Genomic DNA, 20,407 nt, shown 5'->3' with positions numbered 1-20,407 from the left:
TAAAAAGAAACATGCCGCAGTTTATATGTATTTAAGTTATTAAGTTTACATTCTTGTACATAAACTTACCTGTTAGTAAGTAGTTGACATGGCTACATTTTTCAGTAATAAGTAGCTTCTAGAAAACAGATAGTAAGCAGTGGATTGGATAGAGCCGGTTCATCCTGAACTGGTAGTTAACTGGGTTAGGATGAAGGAAAAAAATACTATGTAAACTGCATTACATTTGCACACTACAGAATGGTATAATTTACATTATGCTAGAGGGGCAGAGTAGGGAGATTGGCAAGGAAGCACCAATTCTTGTTTGAAAGTAAATTTTGTTTTGCTTATTGTAATAGAATATATTACTGTGACATGTGTTTTTCTTTGTTGTAGTATCATGATGAGTCTAGAAAGATTCTGCTGAAACATCTCTTCCAAACTAATTCAAGATGCCATGTACCTTTCGTTCTTAAGACTCCCTCTGTAGTTAAGATTCTGTGTAGACTTTATAAATATTAAGCAGTCTTTTAAAAAACTATTGTTCTAAATCTGCAAAGAAATATTTCATAATTTGTAGAGGGACAAAGAACAATATGAAAGTTGGGGACTACAACTTATTTTAAAATACAGTCGCCCCTCTGTTTTCACGAAGGATCTGTTCTGGAACACCCCCCTCCCAAAAAAAGGATATTTGCCTATATTCAAACCCCACTGGCTTGAATGGCAGCATGTGCCTGTGGGCACCCCATTTTGTCCCCCTCACAAAGGACGCAGACTTCACGTCTGTGAAAACAGAGGGGGGGACTGTATTATTCTCATGATACAGTGCATATAATGGGTTTGTGAAACATTTCTCATTGACATAAGTCACTGTGTTGATTCCCTGATTTCATGCCTTCTTGTAAATATGGTCCATAGACTTGGAGAACTTTACAGGACACTCTAGATGTAGCACTGGAGGTTGCGGAGTAAATGGGAATCATTAAAAAAAGCCTCTGCCTTTCACTCTTCTATTGGATCACAGCCTTCCATTTGTGAAAGGGCTGTTCTCAAGCCAGACCAAATGCTTACAAACTGTAAAATGAAAGGGGGTAGACAGGCGTTTCAGGTATTCCTTTGGGAATGTACCTGCTAGGAAATAAATGTATGCAGCAAGAATTGTTTGTACTGGGGTAAAAGTTACAGTGGTGGATCTTGTGGGGTTTTTTCTTTCTTTCATCCCAGCTGAATCTTCCTTCCTTGCTTGTAGGAGTTCACATTTAAACACTTATTTTTTTGTTGACCTCCTATCTACTGAGGAAAAGTGCTGCTTTTATTTTGATGTAGAGCTTTCCAGCAATAATTATGTGTGAATACATGACACCATCTTTAATTCTGTTGCTACCAGTAGTGATGTTAATGAAACCAGCATAAACTTCACAAGTTATGAAGCTGTGTTGGAAATTGTATTTATTTATCTAGGGCAAAATTCTTTGAAAAGCTATCACAAAGAGCAAGTAAAATGAAAAACATAAATCCCCCCCCCACACACACCAAAACCAGGATCTTGTGTTCTTGCCACATTCTTTTGTGCAAATCTAACCTGATCTCACAGAGAGATAAAATGGTCATGAATCTCTACTTAGTTTGCCTGTTAGCTATAGTTCAGAGTTTAATAGTTCCACTAAGCTTATTTTCACTACTGTATTGTAGTCTTCTAGACTTCTAGTCCTCTAGACCTTCTCGTCTAGTCTAGTCTAACCATCAGCTGCTTTTGTAGCAAAAGTTAATTAAAAAAATATTTTCTCTAGTTTGATGGGTCAAAAGCTGAGTTTCTGGCAGCATGCAGTGCTGCTATTCCCGGCATGGTATACCTATCGTTGTAGTTGGCATGGCTCTTTACTCCTCCCCAGCCCTGGGGGAAAGCCTCGCTTGCTTTGCATGGCTGGGGTGTGTGTGTATAAGAGGTTCTTTGCTTCCCAATATCTTCTCCAGTGCAGTATACTAAAATGTTTTTGGTGTTTGCGTGTACAATATAATAACAGGAATAAAGAGTAACAAATATATTGTTACTCTATATTCTACTCCTACTCCTGTAAAAACCTCTAAGACCTTTACTCCTACTCCCTAGCCCTGCTATAAAGTCTGAGTTTATAAATATTGAGAATTGTGTGAGAATTGTCAACAGCATGATGAATCAGTGCAGTCCAAAATGTATGTGATACTGTGTGTAGGGATTTTACTCTTCAGAAGAAATTAGAATTATGAAAAGTTTGGATGTCCAGAAAAGGAATGATTTCACAAAAGTTCAGGGTTTTCTAAGGAGTGTGAATGAATGATTAGAGAAGGAGATGATGGGTTGGATCCAAGTATGCCACTTGGTATTTGGGGTGTGGGCGGATGCGTGCACGCATGCATGTGTACATGCAGAGAAATTATTTTCATTCATCCCCACTGCCATGTGTTTCCATAATAAGCTCTGGCAGGTTGGAGAAAATGTGTACCAGCTTAGAAGGTTATGAAAGAACTGAAAGAGATTCAGTAGAAATTGGCAACTTTATCTTCTTCCAGTAGGACCATGCATTTAATCTCCAGGTCTTCTATTTGTAGAAGAGCAAGTGTGAATTTAAACCTTTATAAAGGAAACTTAAAGTTGCTTTTGTTGAGGTTCTTGTTGCATCTTCCTGTTTTTCTCTTAAGGTGGAATATCTCAACCAGGCAGGGCCTGTGTAACCTAAGCAGACATAGAATATAACTATGTTCCATATGAAATCTGTCTATTTCATGTTTGCATCAATATCATGGTACTGTTTGAAAGTTAAGAACCTGTGATTCTGGACCTTTGCTTAGAATCCCAGGAATTGCAGGTGTTGGAGGGCCTGAGACTGTTGATTTTCTTGTCTGAGTAATTCTAAAAAAGTTGAAAATAACTGTCACTGACACAAACTGAGGTGTAGAAAATGTAGAATTCGAAAATATTCTAACTGCATGTCAGAGTGTGGTATTGATATTGTCAACTGTATTTGCTGGCTCTTTATGCAAAGAAAAGAATGTTAATTTCAGCCTGTTCAAAATCATTAGGACACTAGCAGTTAGAGCAACCTTGAGATTGGCATTATGCTACTTAACTAAGAGTTGCATTAGTTTCCTGCCAGACAGTTGCAGTAATCTGGTATTGCAGCAATGCGTAACAGATTTGGCAGACTTTATACATTAGATGTTTTAACAGTTCCTCTCATGTTACTTGTGCTTCAGAATGTAAGTAAATAAATGGCTGCTTTGTCTCCAGGGAGAATTTGTGTGACTGTTCAGAAAAAAAAATGTATTTTTTTTCATGTTATGTTTATTAATTTTATACTGGAGGGGGAAGGTTTGCAGTCCATCTTTAAACAGAAAGTGTAGTACAACTTTTTTGAGATGAGGGGTTGAGGGGAAATTTAGGAAATTAGATCAAAAAGATTAAAAAGCTTTTTTTAAGTGTGAAAAGGTCTGATCTTCCTCATGTATAAAGTAGGCCATATCTGCCGTGGTTTGGCCCTCGCCTTCAGGTGGGAAAAACATCAAGTGTTCAAGCATATTACTCAGTGGGTGGCAGTGTGTGCACATTTGCCTTATTGCACCTGTGAGTGCACACTGCCACTGGCTAATATGGAGCAGGACAGTCTGCTGAGCTCTAGTCCGCAGATGGCTAGCCTTCCTATGCAGCAGACTCACTGTATAACAGGATAGCAACTGGATTAACACTTTAGTTGCAAACTAGGCTTGATAAATATGGGGGTTGCTCTTAACTGTAATTATAATGTTGTAGGGCTGCTTTCGGGACATGGTGGTTTAGCAGTTAAGATGCTGACTCTGATGATCACAAGATTGGCAGGTCGGCAGTTCAAGAACCAAGTGCCACGTGATGGAGTGAGCTCCAATCAGCGGTCCCAGCTTCTGCCAACTTAGCAGTTTGAAAGCATGTAGAAGTGCAAGTAGATAAATAGGTACCATTTCTATATAGTGCATTCCATGCAGTCATGCTGGCCTAAAAAGGTATGAGGGAGAGGCAAATCATGGCAAAAATTGATAATGTTAGCTCCCTTGGCTTAGTAACGGAGATGAGCACCGTCCTTTACAGTTGGGACACGACTAGGCAATCTTGTCAAAGGGGAGCCTTTACCTACACTCAGGACTGCTTTTATTTTTATTTCATATTTTGTTCATTATATCAATTGGTAATGTGCCATCCAACAACTTAATATCTTGTTCCTTTTCTTTAATATTTACCCTAGTTCATTCAAGAAAAAACCTGGGATTCCACGAGCTATTTAGTTTTAGGCAGGGATTTGAGTTTCAGATTACTCTGTTGTTAAATAATGCCAAAAGTAGGCTCAAGTGGAAACTAAAGGGAACTGCAGATCTGGCTTTTAATGTTTTTGGTAGGGGAACATTTTTTCCCAGTCTTGCGCTAGCTTGCACTTAATTAGTGAAATATAGCATCCATTCATATGTTGCACTGAATTATTTTTGCCTTTTACTCCTCTTTGAACTGGATGTTGGAGGCTTGTACATGAAAGCATGCATCGGCTTTTGCTTACATACCTTCATTTTCAAAGAAGAATTCTAAATTGCATAGTATGTTGAAAATGGTTGCAATAGTCAAGATGGAGTTTATGCAAAATGTTGTCCACACACCAACCTTACTTTAATGCAGCAGTGTTCAGAGAAACAACTTGGTTGTTTTTTTTAAAATTTTGCATTTTCCTTTCCCCTTAGAAAACAGTCATGAATGTTCTTATTTTTTATCTTGTAACTTAACATACTGTTCTCAGCTTGTGTGTGAAATTTCATTCCCGTATCTCAGTGTTCAGCACAGTTACTGCATTACAAACATAAAGATCAGTGGGCAGAGTAAAGCAGAGATGTACAACTGTGGAAGGCTCAGGGGCTCCATTAGCTCCCAAGGAGACCATGGAGGACCACGCTGCTGCCTGCCAAAAACTATTTTTTGTCCCCAAATGCCCCACAACACCTTATAGGTGGCATGGGGGTGTGTGTCATTTTTGTCATGTTTTTTGTGAGGCCCTGGATGATTTTAGACACAGGGGAGACTTTTGTAAAATAAACAAATAGGAAATGACCACTATAGTTCCAGTTTTAAAGCTTCCTGGACCTAAAAAGGTATGAGGGAGAGGCAAAACATGGCAAAAATGCACAACATGGTGAAAATGAACCCCAAGCCCCCCCTAGATAATATTTTAAAGCATATTTTGATGATTCGTTTTACCCCTGGGGGCTATACATGGCCTGCAAGACTCATTTTGCTTCCATTAAAACAACACAGCTGGTCTCATAATTTGTTGGCAACATCTGGGTCATAGATAAAACACCAAACCAAGGAAAGACTTAGAACATGTATGCAGTACATAAAACAAACATGAGATCTTTTAAATTATTTACTAAATGCAATCAAACAAGTTAAATTGGATTTCAGTGTTTTTATGGTTTTGTGAAGTTTTCCAGAAAATTATATCACTGATTTCTGCTGAAAAATAGCAGCTAAAATTTTGTGCACCAAATAAAAAAAATTGATGCTTCATGTTTGTGATAAAGTGATACAAAAGGATATGAATACAAAAGGTAGTATGAATATGACTAGGCAGCACATTATTAATTATACTAATACCACAGGTTATTGATGGGATTGTTTTCCCACTGACAACAGAATGGGTGAGGAATAGGTCCAAAGTCATGTCATATTTGGGTAGTTTGTTTTCATTTATATTTGACTTTTGCTACATTTTAGGGTGAGAATAAAGGCCATGATTTCCAAAGTAGGATGTAGTAGCATATGAAGGGTCTTCTGTGGTAGCAACCCAATTTTGGAATTTTCTTCTTAAAGAGGTTTAGTTAGTGTCTATGTTCAATAACATTCTTATGCCAGGTTTATTTTGTTTTCCTAGGCTTTTAAACTTCTATTGTTTTTTGTCCATTTACTGTTCCATATCATCCATTGAAAGATTTTGGGATTTTGATTATATATTTTCAAAATTGTGTTGTTTTATTTTAAAACTTTTAACTGTCTTGTAAACCTCTTTGAAAGATGGGATAATTATTATTGGGAGTCACAAATTTTGCGAGTCTTGGGGTTTGGGGGAGAAAATGAAATATTTGGGGCACCTGTTACTTCTTACATTTTTAATGGATAATTTCCAAAGTGTGTTCAGTTTACAGCTTTTGCCATCTCTAGTTCTGTTGTATGCACTTTGTTTTTGCTCTTTTGCTATGCCTTTCCCATCTGTGTGTAGGGCAGGTTGGTTCCAGGCTCTGGGCCCACTATATTCTGATTTATTGTACAGAGTGATTTTGACTTTGTGACGTTTCCTGCTACTAGGGCCATTTTTATATTATGATGCTAAAAGATGCCACTTTTGATTGAGATGAACTGCATGTCTGATTCTGCTGAGACAGATACTGTACTCCCATTGTAATGAACAGTTTTCTACTTGTTTAGCACCTTTCACATTTGCTATTGTCATGGAAACATCCTTCCTCCTTTGTCCTAGCATATAGCCAAATTTCAAAGGCACTACTCAACTCTTCAATGTAGCGTGACTAAATTGGCATAACCCGTGTAAAAACTTTATTTCTGTTCCCAGTTTGCTTTCTTATGGACCTTTAAATTGTTCTTTGTTAGTACAGTAGGTGCTTTCCAGAAGATAATACATTTGATGATTACTGTATTGTTTAGATTAAATGGTACACTACAGACATAAGAAGGACCAAGAGAGTAAAAAAATACATTTCTGTTTCTTTCCTAGGGTTTTTTATCCTTCATGAGTGCTCCACTTATAGGTGCTCTGTCTGATGTCTGGGGAAGAAAGTCATTCCTTCTGGTTACAGTTTTCTTTACTTGTGTACCAATTCCATTAATGAAGATAAGTCCATGGTAAGTGGCACAAATGACAGTAGGGGTTTTTGGCATACTGAAGAAACTAGAAGAGTGAGCTCTCAGGAAACGATAATTGACTTCAGGGAAGTGATTTATCTCAAGGTAGGATCCAATTACTGCTGCTGTGTCCAAGGATCTTGGTTCACTTCTTTTAATTGTGATGTGCAAAATGGAATGTTTGATTATAAAGCTAGTAGAATAATTAAATTGACTATTTTGTTATCGTTTTATAAAAGTCTTTCTGCATTGTTACATTATAACAAATGTCACTTAACTCTACAGGTGGTATTTCGCTATGATTTCTGTATCTGGGATTTTTGCTGTTACCTTCTCTGTGATATTTGCATATGTAGCAGACATAACACAAGAACATGAAAGAAGCACGGCATATGGACTGGTAAGACAGTTTCTTAAAGGTCTTTGAAAAATCTAGCTGTATGGCTTCATGGATAGCTGATTTTTTTGTTTTTGTTTTTTGCATTAACGTGCATAGCACTGATGGATAAGTCTTCATTTTCACAAAAACAGAATTACCAATAGATAAATTTTAACTGTATGCTGGACAGATAATGTTTGACTATGTTTCATCCAGTTGACTTTGAGCTAGAGAAGAATACCTTCCTTTGCAGCTATAATAAGTTCAGAGCTGATGCATTGAAGAAGAATAGAATCTTAGATTTCTTCATTCCTAGGCTCACAGTCAAGAAACCAGAAACTGTATTTGGCAGTCTTCTGAGTCAGGTGTAGGATATCCTATTGTAAGATATAGAGCTGGATGAGGTTACTTACAAGATTGCTTGTGACTTAGATTCTCTTGGTAAGGCATAGTAAGAATCAGTAGTGGCCTACTTCTTGCTTTGGTTGTAAGAAAGAGAGAATGATATGAAGATACTTGTTTAACTTAATATATCCAAAATTCAAAATTGGCTATTAGGTTGTAGTTCATTCATGAATGTATAAGGCACCAGAACAGCATTTTAGCGTGCGTCTCTAATAGGTCCTTTTTTGTCCAAAAAAAAAAAAAAAAAGACATGTATGTCTCATTGATTTACCCAGCTATTGGCAGATCTGCTGGTTTGATAGATTGCCTCACACCTCCTGTTGTATTGTGGGATTAGCAGTTTAGGAAGAGGTGTTTAGAATTCTTAGCCAGAGAGCTTTTAGGTCAGCAGTGCAAAAAGGTTCCCTCTCAAAAGAGATGGACACTCGCCCAGCAAAGATACACTGAAGAACCCTTTGGTTCTTCACACTGGGAGGAACTAACCCCAGCCACAATCAGTCACTGGAATCACTGCCCAGAATTTTTTCCAGAAATAGAATTGGACCTCCTGGCTGGAAAATGCCCCCACCCCAAAAAGAAGAAGCTTAATGTACTTGAGAGTTTAAGGATATTTCATGATGATTGGAAAATGATTAGTTATTTATGTAGTCACTAACAATGTTAGATTTGTAATTTGTTGTTTACCTAATTTGGTAAGCAATTGACATCTGAAACACCTTAATTGCTTCAAGCAGAGATAGCCATTGGTTGCTGACATTCTTAGGGAAGAGTTCATTGATTTCAGTTCTGTAAGGCATAAACACCCATCTATCTCTCTCCCATTTTAAAAACTATTTCCCTTTTTTTCTGTGGAGGGGGAGCCTAGAACTATATACAGAGGTTGACATGGTAGCAGAATGGGGGTTGCCAGTACAGTATAATGTTCTTTGAGCTTTCAGGTTGAAGGAAATTGGGGGTAAGGGGCTGGTCCATGTACTGAAAAAATGGATTACCATGGTGCTAGCATAGTGTATTGGTTTGAGCATTGGGCTGTGACTCTGGAGACTAGGGTTTGAATCTCCATTTGGTCATGAAAACCTGCTGGGTGACCTTGAGCAGATCACATGCTCTCAGCCTCAGAAAATCCCATGATAGATTAATCTTAAAGTCTCTATAAGTCAGAAATGACTTGAAGGCACACAGTAATAACAACAAACCATGGATTAGGTTAAGATGTAACTTGACCTCTAGATTTGGTGTTTGCTTTCTTTTTTTTCACCCTCCAAGTGAAACATTATGATTTTAGAAGGTGCATGCCTTCCTCTGTGAACAAAATGTTGAAGAACAGGTGATTTTCCACAGTTTGTCATGAGAACAGTGTTCTGCAGTGATCTTCCCTTGCAGTTTATACTCACTGCCTGAGCTGTTAGTTACTATGAGTTGGCAACAGTAAAAAGGAAATACATTTGTTATAATGTGAGCTTTTTATAATGTGAACTTCAGCCCCATTTATCAGATGTATGAAGGTGCATCTGCACAGTTTGGTTAAATGTGGGATTATAGACAGTAAGGACAAAGGTATATTAAAAGTATGAGGTATTAAGATTATTGATGCTAACAATATTAGTACTAGCACATATCCAAACTGTTGCAGATAATTCAATTAGTGTAATAAGAATTCATTATCTTGTAATAGTCTCACTAGTTCACAGTGATAACAGCAGAATGTGTGTGAAAATGTTGCTTGCAAATCTGCATATACCTTTGAAATGACTGAGAGTATGTAGAAACTTACTCAGAAATAGAAGCCCTTGATTCATTTAAGTTGGTTCCTCAAATCTTGAGCCCTGAAATTTCCCCCTCTCCCCTCTCCCTAAAGCATAAGCAGTAACTACTAGAGACAGCTATTCTAAAGATTCTCAAGTTCCTGGAATTCTTTTCCTTCCATGACATTAAGCATTTTTCCTTTGCTGCTATCAGAATTGAAGAGAAGCATTAAGAAGTCTTTTGTACAGCAGTCACTCACTGGCCCTAGGTTTTTTTTAAAAAAAATAATGGATCCACTCAACAGTTATAGTGTCACTATAGGAAATACACCTAATTACCAAGTAACAGTAACGTGCTTCTGATGTATTGAAGGTCTGTAGAGACATTTCTCTTACTGCTTCATTAGTATTTAAGCACCATAGCATCTTCTGCAAAATAAGAGTGGTTACTTGAAAAACACTTTACTTAAAAACATTTTTATTGAAGTATTAAGCCATTGAGTTTGTAAAAGAGGAAGGTGACTTCTGTAGAGTATTTCACATTATTGAAGTGAACATACATATCATTAAGAAAATCATGTGAACATTCTCAGGATGGTTGTCCAACCTTGCTAAGTTTACCATCAGCTACCTGCCCCTATTATTATTTGTCTAGTGCATTAGTGCTTAGAAGATAAAGGTGAGTCACAAAGTGTAAATGCACATCACTTTTCCTTCCCTATCTAATGCCCAATGGTGTTAAAGGGCTACTGAGAAGAGAAAGGGTCACATCTAATAGTTGTGACTGGACTAGACTTGTGAGACATGCACTGGTGTTGCTTTAGACTAATCAAACTAACATAGGTGTTTTAGAAATGGGTCTGCTGTAGGTGAAAATAACAGCTGGTTAGACCCACCGGTACTTCAAACATACAGCCTTTGTTGCTAAGTATTGATAAAATAATGCACAGTACGGTGGCAGTGCCATGAATTTTTGTAGCCATAGTTAGTGTGCAGACAAGTGGAAAATTACAGAAGCCCATATTTTCCATCTTCTTAGGAAACCTTTGTAATGTTTCTTTGTCTGTTAGACTATTTGAGTTTACATATGTTCATTCCAAATTGCAGTACAAAATGTGTTGCACTATATGAAGATTTTAATTTGATTTCCAGGCTATTTCTACTCTTGCAACAACTGTCCTCTAGTTTTGCATGTACCTATTATTTCCTAATTTGGACTTCTGGTCGAAGTGCAATTCAATCCATAGTAGACCTGTAGACTTAATGGTGTCCAAATAACCCACTATAAGAAATTGATTCACAGTAATGTGGCATAGGGAAGGGAAAGTGATAAACTTGGAGAAGAAAAGTTCTAGTTTTGATGACAAAACTTGAGTTTAAAACAGAAAAAGAACCAGTGTGTTTGGGGGTGGAAATAGAACTTGAATATAAAAATATAGACAGTTAAAGGTAAGATGTTCAAAGGAAATGTGAAGTGAGAAATGAATCTAATATAAAGAACAGAAAAGAGGGAGATGTGATTGAAACTTTGTACTGACTAAATGAGGTAGGTGGCAAAATTATGAACAGGAAAATGAAGCTTTAAAATAGCTAAAAGTTCATAGAGATGAACATTGCAATACTCCAACTTAAGAATGATGAATCTTTGTAGTATCAGTTGTAAGGATTGCAGAAATATGAAAGAATTGAAAATGACATGTTTTAGTAGGGAGTAGAATCCGAAAGGGAGCAAATTTTAGCACAGATTATCATTGTTAATATTATTAAAGTACTTCACATTATATAAAACACCATACAAAAGAGAGAATGTTCAGGGTCGCCTTTATTAAATCTGAGTTAGATCAGTCAACCTTGCCATTATAACCAGAAGCCAATGAGAAGGAGCAGTAGATTCTATGGTTTATGCAGAGAAAATGGCTTAATAGAGTGATTTGTAAATTTACAGCATAGGAAAATGGTGGTTTAATGGAGAAAGTGTAAGGCTTTCGTCATAGGAGTTCAAAGTTTGCCAAATGACCACTAGCAGTTTACAGCGCTTTATAAATAAAGGATAATAATAATAATAATAATAATAATAATAATAATAATAATAATAATAAACAAGTATTGACCAAAACCCCATTGTTGTTTTTCCCCTGTTCAAACATGGATTATCTATTGTAGTTGGGAATAACCAGCAGGATGCCAACCTTGGTTTGTTTCCATAGCCTTAACTGGATTTGTCTGCCAGTATCTCAGCTTATTTAATTTGGTCTTCAGGAAACAATTTATGTTAGGTCTATTATGTGTTGCTGCTTAGAAGTAGTGTAAAATTTTAGTACATTTTTTTTATGAAATGTGATTTGCATTGGTCTGTTTCATCCCATAGGAATTCATAATGTTCTTCTCAAGCATGCTTAGTGGGAATATCTGTTGCCTTTGTGAGAACTTTTATGTGGGAGAGGAAGGAGGGAGCCATACATTGAAAATGACACTGAATAGTGACCAGGGACGAGGGAGTTAGTACATGAGTACTAGTTAGGTAGTTTAAAGAATGTGAAGGCAACTGATTGAGGGGGGGCAGCTTTTCTTTCCTTTGGCTATGCTAGCTAGGGAGCTGCAGGTCAACAAAACTTAGAGGGCCATGTGATTCTCATGGGCAACACAAGTCTGTTGTATCTTCTGATGCCAGAGAAAAGCCTTGATGAGCTCCACAAGGAAACAAAACAACTTGTACAGTTACATACAGTGAAATTTTCAAACTAAAAAGTCTAAGAAAAGTTAGGTGGCATTGGAAGATTCCTGTATTTTTCACAATCACTTATCTTTAGATGGGAACCAGTTATCATCATATACAAATGGCTTTGTTTCACTTCACATTTTCAGAGTTCTCTGTTCTGTGACAATGGTAGTGCACTGTTCATTTTTTTTCTTTGAAGCCATATTTTCCAGATAAGTTACTTATAAAGGTGTTCGGTTAGTTTTATTTGAGTTCTATGTATGGTAGGCCAGCATACAACATGAGGAACCAGTTTCATGACTCTTTGTATAGAATGATTTTTGCATATAATCTGGAACCCAGTTTTTCTTACCTAGAATGACAAAGTGTTTTCCCTAGGGATTTTTAGGACACTTTTCTAAGCATTACTAGGTTCTGCAGCATGACTTCCAGCAGAAGGATACCATAGAATTAAATAAATAAATAAATAATAAAATCTTTATTTATATCCCGCCCTTCCAAAACGATCAGGGCGGCTTACAATATGCAACAAGTGCAAACAAATACAGGTTAAAAACATAAAACATCAGTAATACACAATCTAAAAACAATAACAAAGGCCCCGTTAGCCCATCCTCATGGCCACGGAAGAGGAGGGAGGCCCACAGGATATTTAATCGGGGAATGCCTGCTTGAATAGGAAGGTTTTGAGATCCTTCCTAAATTGGGCCAGGGTGGTGGATGAGCGGAGCTCCGTGGGCAGCGTATTCCAAAGGGCTGGGGCAGCTGTGGAAAAGGCCCTTCTAGAGGTAGAAGCTAACCTAGCCCCAGGCACCTTCAGCAGTTGCTGCCCAGATGTTCTGAGGGTGCGAGGCGGATTGTACGGGGAGAGGCGGTCCTTTAGGAATCCTGGACCCAAGCCATTTAGGGCTTTATAGGTAATAACCAACGCCTTATATTGAGCTCGGAAGCGAATGGGCAGCCAGTGGAGATCTTTAAGCACAGGTGTTATGTGGCTGGTCCTGGATACGCCAGTGACCAGCCGGGCTGCCATATTCTGTACCATTTGGAGCTTCCGAGTTTGGTATAAGGGTTGCCCCATGTAGAGTACATTGCAGAAGTCCAATCTCGAAGTTACCAGAGCATGTACAACAGTTTCTAGGTCCCTCCGGTCCAGGTATGGGCGCAGCTGGCGAATCAGCCGAAGCTGGTAACAAGTGCTCCTGACCGTCGCATTCACCTGAGCAGTCAGGTGGAGCGACGAGTCAAGAAGCACCCCCAGACTGCGCACGGAGTCCTTCACAGGGAGCGTGACCCCGTTCAGGACAGGTGGAACCACCGCCATTCCTGGACCGGGGGAACCTATCACTAGTACCTCCGTTTTCTCTGGATTTAGCTTGAGTCGGTTTTCCCTCATCCAGCCCATTACTGACTCCAGACAGGCCACGAGAGGAGAGACGCCATCCCCAGTCACTGCATCAGTCGGAAACATAGAGAAAATAATTTGGGTGTCATCAGCGTACTGATAACCCCGCGCCCCATGTCTCCGGATGATCTCTCCCAGCGGTTTCATGTAAATGTTAAATAGCATGGGAGACAGAATGGCTCCTTGAGGGACCCCGGTTTTAAGGGCCCGCTCGCTGGAGCACACGTCTCCCAGCTGCACCATCTGGGACCTCCCAGAGAGGTAGGAACGGAACCACTGGAGCGCAGTGCCCCCAATTCCCACCTCAGCCAGGCGCCCCAGAAGGATACCATGGTCTATGGTATCGAAAGCCGCTGAGATGTCCAAGAGCACCAACAGGGACACGCTTCCCCCGTCGACGCTCAGACGGAGATCATCGACCAAGGCGACCATGGCTGTCTCAACCCCGTGACCCGCCCGGAAGCCAGTTTGAAATGGGTCCAGATAATCAGTTTCATCCAAGACCGTCTGAAGCTGGATCGCAACCGCCCTCTCGATCACCTTCCCCAAGAATGGAAGCAGCGAAACAGGCCGATAATTATTATGTACCAGGGGGTCGAGGGAGGGCTTCTTTAGGATCGGTTTTACAATGGCCAATTTTAGATCCGATGGAAATCGCCCATCCCTCAAGGAGGTGTTAATTATCCGGTGTAACAAGGACGTTACCACCGGTCCCCCCTGGGCCGCTAACCAAGAGGGGCAGGGATCAAGAGAGCAGGTTGTTTTCCGAACACTTCCGAGGATCTTGTCCACATCCTCGGTACTCACCGACTCAAACTGATCCAGTATAACATAGTCCGCGGAGGCTCTGGACACTTCTACCCTAGGTTCTGCCATAATGTCGGCGTTCAGACCTTCGCTTATACGAGAAGTTTTATCCACGAAAAAGTCATTAAACAAGTCACAGCAGGCCTTAGAAGGTTCAAGGATCTGGTTCAGGGCAGGAGGGAGCTGAGTTAGCTCCCTGACCACCCTGAACAACTCTGCCGGACGTGACTCTGCGGACGCAATACGAGCACCATAGAACGAATTCTTTGTTGCTCGTATTGCCTCTCCGTAGTCCTTTAACAGTCGGTCTAGGAGAGTCTTGTCGTCTAAGCAAAGGTGTTTCCGCCAACGGTACTCTAGCCGTCGCAGAGCCCGCTTCCTCGCCCGGAGATCTTCCGTATACCAGGGCTTACGGTTGGAAGCGGGCCTGAGAGGACGCTTGGGAGCGATTCTGTGTATAGCCCCAGAAAGACCGGTATTCCAAATACCGGTGAGGGCGTCAACAGAGTCGCCGTCATCTCCAACCGTGAGCCCCTCTAAGGCTTCCTGGAACCTCTCAGGTTCCATCAGCCTTCGAGGGTGGACCATCCTAACTGGTCCAACACCCCCGGGGGGGGATCTGGGTAGAAGCCTTGATTTTCACCTCTATCAGGAAATGATCCGTCCATGACAAGGGGGAAATATTAGCAATTTCCACCCACGGATTTTCCGCATCCGAACAGAAGACCAAATCGAGCGTATTACCCGCGCAATGCGTAGGACCCTGTATCAGCTGGGACAGGCCCATGGCCGCCATGGTCTCCATGAATTCCCGAGCAGCACCGGATGGAACATGGCTGGCCGTGAGGGAGATGTTGAAGTCACCCAGGACAAGAAGCCTGGGCGTCTCCAACATCAGCTCAGCGACCAGCTGTGTCAGCTCGTTAAGGGAGTCCGCTAATGCACGGGGTGGCCGATACACCAACAGAATCCCCAGACTGTCCCTAGCCTTTAGGGTCAGGTAAATACACTCGATATAGGAGGTCTGTCGGATGTGGTTCCTGGTGAGGGACACGGTGTTCCTATGTACCAAGGCCACACCCCCCCCGCCCACCTAACCTGCGCTGGTCCTTCACCGAGAGCCCAGCAGGTAGGGCCTGAGCCCACACAGCATCCCCTTCAGGCCCCAGCCAGGTCTCGGTAATGCAAGCCAGGTCACACTTAGAGTCCTCCAGGAGATCCTGGAGGATGTGGGCTTTGTTGTTAATAGACCTGGCATTGCACAGGAGCAGCGACAGGGTTTGTGGCACGGCTGGAGAGACCCTCAGGTTCTTTAGGTTAGGAGGGGGACAGGAAGGCGGGATAGATATGATGCATCTATCTCGCCTTCCCCTGGAACGCAAGTCCCGTCTCCCACCGCCATACCTCCCCCTGCCCCACACAACCTCAATTGGAGCCCCGCCCTCCAAGATGTCATCCCCGGCCCAGGCATCTCCCGCATCCCTAACCTCCCCCCAACCCTCTATGGCGACTGATGGAGCAGAGGACAGCCACTGCAGGCATCCTCATGCTCCCCAGGCTAACCCAAGCCTCCCACGCCCTGATGGGAGCTGCGCAACTGCGCAGCTCCACAATTGCGATGTTCCCCCAAGTCCGTGGGCGGCACTCCCGGGGCGGTGCGCAGATGCGCACCTCCGAAACCCCGGGAGGAGGCCGCCCGGCAAAGTGGTGCAGTCCTGGAGTCAGCGGCGGCGGCGGCGGCGGTGTCCCGGCGTGGAGGCTGCAGGGGGCGTGTCGAGAGGGTCCGGTTACCCGGCTTTTATCCCCGCCGCTCTCACCTGGCGGGGCTCCTCCCAACTTCCCCCCAGATGGTCCTTAAAGGGGCCTCACGCTCACACTGGCCGCCAAACGCCAAGGCCAGGAGAGTCCAGGAGAGTCCAGGTCCCAGAGGGGATGTTCCCCCAAGTCCGTGGGCGGCACTCCCGGGGCGGTGCGCAGATGCGCACCTCCGAAACCCCGGGAGGAGGCCGCCCGGCAAAGGGGTGCAGTCCTGGAGAATTATGCAGAAGAATCTAGAAAATGCCTAGAAAACATATTTTTGGTCATGTACAGTCGGCCCTTCTTATACACAGATTTTTTATACATGGATTCAAGCATCCACGGTTTGAAAATATTCAAAAAAAAGTATAAATTTCAAATATCAAACCTTGGTTTTCCATTTTTTATAAGGGACACCATTTTGCTATGTCATTATATTTAATGGAACTTGAGCATACACAGATTTTGTTATCTACGGGGGATCTTGGAACCAAACCCCAGCGTATAACAAGGGTCCACTGTATAACTGAAACTGCGTAATGTAAGCAACAATTTCCTGTGTATAGTGAAACAAAAGCATCTGAATCATAAAATCTGCACATTATTACTGTTGTTTAAATCAGGAGTGGGCAACTTTCTGAAATCTGGGAGCTGCTAGACCTGTGAGGATCAGACCTTCCACTCACTCACCCATGACACAAATTCTGAAAGGGGGCTCTCACACTGGGGGGGATGGAGGGCAGCTTTGTGATTTTTAGGCATCCTTGAAATAATTTAGTTCTAGAAAAATATTTTTTGTGTTTGGGAAAGGACGTTTGGGCAGGTCAGGGAGGACGACAAGCTAAATTTCTGCCCGTTCCCTAGAGGATGGGAGGGCCATTTTCAGTGAAATAAATAAACAATAGTGGGGCATAGGGAAATGGCCTCATGCAGCCTGTTGGCCACAGTTTGACCTGCCCTGCTTTAAAGTTTTGAAATGCCCCCCCCCCCCCCCCAATAAATGTCATATCACTTTTTCTTCTAGCAAAGTACTAAAATGTAGCTGTCTTTCTCATTTAGGTCTCTGCCACATTTGCAGCAAGTTTGGTAACTAGTCCAGCTATTGGAGCACACCTCTCTACCCTCTATGGTGATAATTTGGTGGTATTAATAGCAACAGTTGTAGCTGTTGTGGACATCTGTTTCATTCTGCTGGCTGTACCAGAATCTCTACCAGAAAAAATGAGACCACCTTCATGGGGAGCCCTTATATCATGGGAACAAGCAGATCCTTTTGCAGTGAGTTATTCTTTGCATTCATTCTCCTAAGGAAAGTTTTTGTTTATTGAAAACAATATTCAGGTAGATAAACTTTCAGCAGTTTTATATACATTAACTAAATGCGAATCCCATCAGACATGCCTGAAGTAGCTCTTTGAATCTTGACTTGCCCATAGAAACAGCTCTTGAGTTGCCATGGACAACATACTGGGCTTATTGTCTTCAGTGTTTGCAGTTCACAGGTGTAGTGCTTATCTTCGTCTTGTTATTGCTGGTTCAAATGGAAATACAATTAGTATGGTCGTAGCAGTATACTCCATATGATGGTAAAATCCAAAATGACTTTGCAATAATTAGTGCAGTCTTCTGTTTCAGTTTTGTCCTACAATCAGTAATACAGGACTACTCTTTGGAAAAGCCAGTGCACCTTGCGAACAAGGGCAAGTTGCCAGGAAAATATAGTACCTTAAGTCCTTTCTGCTTATTTTCTGCAGGCATCATTTGCCTAATTTGCCGTCTCCAGGAAGTTCAGACCATGCTAAAAGTCCCAATTCCTGTCTTAGGGGAACAACTGAATATGAGAGAAGCAACTATAGCAATTGTTACTGTGTCCATGTTTTACTGACTAGGACTGTTGTAGTGTTTCTTACTCAACTTGGGGGGTGGGGTGGGGAGATGAAGCTCTTGGAGGAACAAACTCCCCTCTGTTGTTCAGGTAACAAAGCATAAGAACTGCTTTGATGGCCACAGGTCCATTTTTGTTAAGCTCGTGGTTTCCATGAGCAGCTGGCCAAGTGAACCTAGAAAGCTCATAAATGGAAGAAAGCCCATTACTAGGTGTTTGAAATGAACCACAGGTGGAATATAGTCTGAAAAATGTATCTCAAATAAAATAAAACAAACAGAAAACCTTAGAACCATATATAATTCTTTCTAGTTTCTTCCCTTGGTTGACTTTCCTTCAATCTTTTGACAGTCATTGAGAAAAGTTGGGAAGGATTCCACAATCTTGCTGACTTGCATTACCGTCTTTCTTTCGTACCTGCCTGAGGCTGGCCAGTATTCTAGCTTTTTTCTGTATTTGAGACAAGTAAGTAATTTTGTTGTTTGGTGTTTTTAAAGTATTATTCTGACCTACCAGATTGTTTCAGATAAATTCTTAAATTTAGAATATACCTAAGGAATAAATGAAAGGTTTAAAGTGGAGGGGGAATGAGTATGGTCTGGGGGCTGCATGTAGTCCCCAAGGCTGTTTTGTGCCACCCTGATTCCTGCAGTGATTCACTTTTAAATTGCTCACATAGTCTAGCCTTTGACAAGGACAATATAATCCATTTTCCCAAAGCAGAAGTGAATTCTAACCATGCCTGATTTCATTTCCCCCATTTTTGGCATTCCTGGTAGTCTGTGCTCCCCCTGAAAAGTTGCATAATATTCTCTGAAGTATTATAGCATATAGCCATTGTACAGCTGAGCTTGTTTTAGTATTACTTGGGCAATTGTGGGTTTCAGTGCACAGATCTGGTACAAATATTTATATTTTTAAACAGCACAATGACCAAAGTTCACATGACTAATGGTATGCTTGCAGTAGGACACCCTTTTCCTTTAACAACAAACCCATGAATTTCTTTCCTGCTCCCAACCAGCAATTCTTTGAAAACTTATGATTCAGATTGGGGTACAGTTTAGGCTTAAATAACAGCTACTGATGACATCCTTGTACAGGATATAGAGGACTGGGTGATGTAACTGTAGAAAAAGCTGAAATCCTGTGTACACCTGGGAGACTCTTGACAACTAAATGATTCTTCTCTCAACAATCATACTCCTTGTACTTCTGTATCTGTTTAGAAGAAGGCATAACTTACATGTGACTGTATGGTTGATAGAAAAAAAGTCCCTTTAGATGATGTTGGTGATTCTGTTTATTTCCTGTTAGAAATCTTAATTTATAGTCTCATATGAAATATGTCCCATCTAACAGGACATGACACTAAGGAATCTGTTGTACTTTTTGTTTGACCAAAAGTTGACTTACTCTTTATACCTGATCTCAACCTCTTCTAATCCAAATACCTTTTAGAACAATAACAGCCACCACTGGAATCACTTTTGACGTTCTTATAACCCAAAGTTGCTTTTTGGGTCTTGCTTAATTTTCAATAGTTTTGTATAAGTGTAGTCATTCTCATTTGTTTAATCATTTCTGTGTCCTAATGTTTTTGTGTCTCGGTTTGCCTGCAGGTGATAAAATTTGAATATGCTAGCATTGCAGCATTCATAGCAGTTATTGGAATTCTGTCTATAGTTGCTCAGGTAAGCATAATCTTGTAACACTTAATTTTAATGAACATTCATAACAACAGGCTTGGAAAAATGAAGGTCGTTGCAAGTTCATGCTGAGAGAGTGTTCCAAAGCTGGTACATCAAAAGCTCTCTTTCTTTTCTTATGGGTTGCAGAACAGATTTTGCATGTTCTAAATAGTCCACTCAGATTCCATACCAAGATGAGAATTGTGCAGCCCATAGCCTGCATGTAGCACTTTGGAGATTCCCACTGGCCCTTTGTGGGTCGCCAAGGTGTCCCCATTCCCCAGAACTTCAGATTTGTTTCTAGCAGGAAAACCCAGGTTGTCCACTGTAACAGTGAACAGTGACCAAATTATCAATGGGGAATTTAATTAGCTCAAGGTCACGAGAGGAGGCCTGTTACCACACCTCAGGGATCGCCCCTTCGATCTGTATACCAGGAACTAGAAATCCAGAAATGAGGCAGAGGCTCTAAGTACAATCATGTCTCTTTTATTGGAAACAAGGATTCAAACATACAGGCACATACGCTCACACATTCATACAAGACTCAGGAAATAACGTGGTAAATGTGGAATAGATATTAGGCTTTTCTAACGGAAATGCTCACCTTATGTAGAAGTTCTGTCCTCCAATTTGTGTGTGTGGGTCTGCAATTCTGGTTAAGCAGGCCAGTCAGAGA

The 20,407-nt window shown here is 41.1% G+C and overlaps 1 protein-coding gene across 1 annotated transcript in view; it reads left to right on the top strand.

Moving 5' to 3' along the window:
• Positions 1–20,407, top strand: part of LOC121922513 (hippocampus abundant transcript-like protein 1) — a 41,373-nt gene that overhangs the window by 11,904 nt on the left and 9,062 nt on the right. Inside the window, exons 4-8 of the mRNA XM_042452040.1 lie at positions 6,768–6,895; positions 7,181–7,295; positions 17,212–17,430; positions 18,389–18,502; positions 19,660–19,731. Coding sequence (XP_042307974.1) covers positions 6,768–6,895; positions 7,181–7,295; positions 17,212–17,430; positions 18,389–18,502; positions 19,660–19,731 — 648 coding nt within the window. The remainder of the gene's footprint in view (positions 1–6,767; positions 6,896–7,180; positions 7,296–17,211; positions 17,431–18,388; positions 18,503–19,659; positions 19,732–20,407) is intronic.

The sequence above is a fragment of the Sceloporus undulatus genome, chromosome 2 (assembly GCF_019175285.1).
Source record: "Sceloporus undulatus isolate JIND9_A2432 ecotype Alabama chromosome 2, SceUnd_v1.1, whole genome shotgun sequence".
NCBI lineage: Eukaryota > Metazoa > Chordata > Lepidosauria > Squamata > Phrynosomatidae > Sceloporus > Sceloporus undulatus.
The sequence above is the reverse complement of the archived record's forward strand: the minus strand, read 5'-3'. Positions and strand labels throughout refer to the sequence as shown.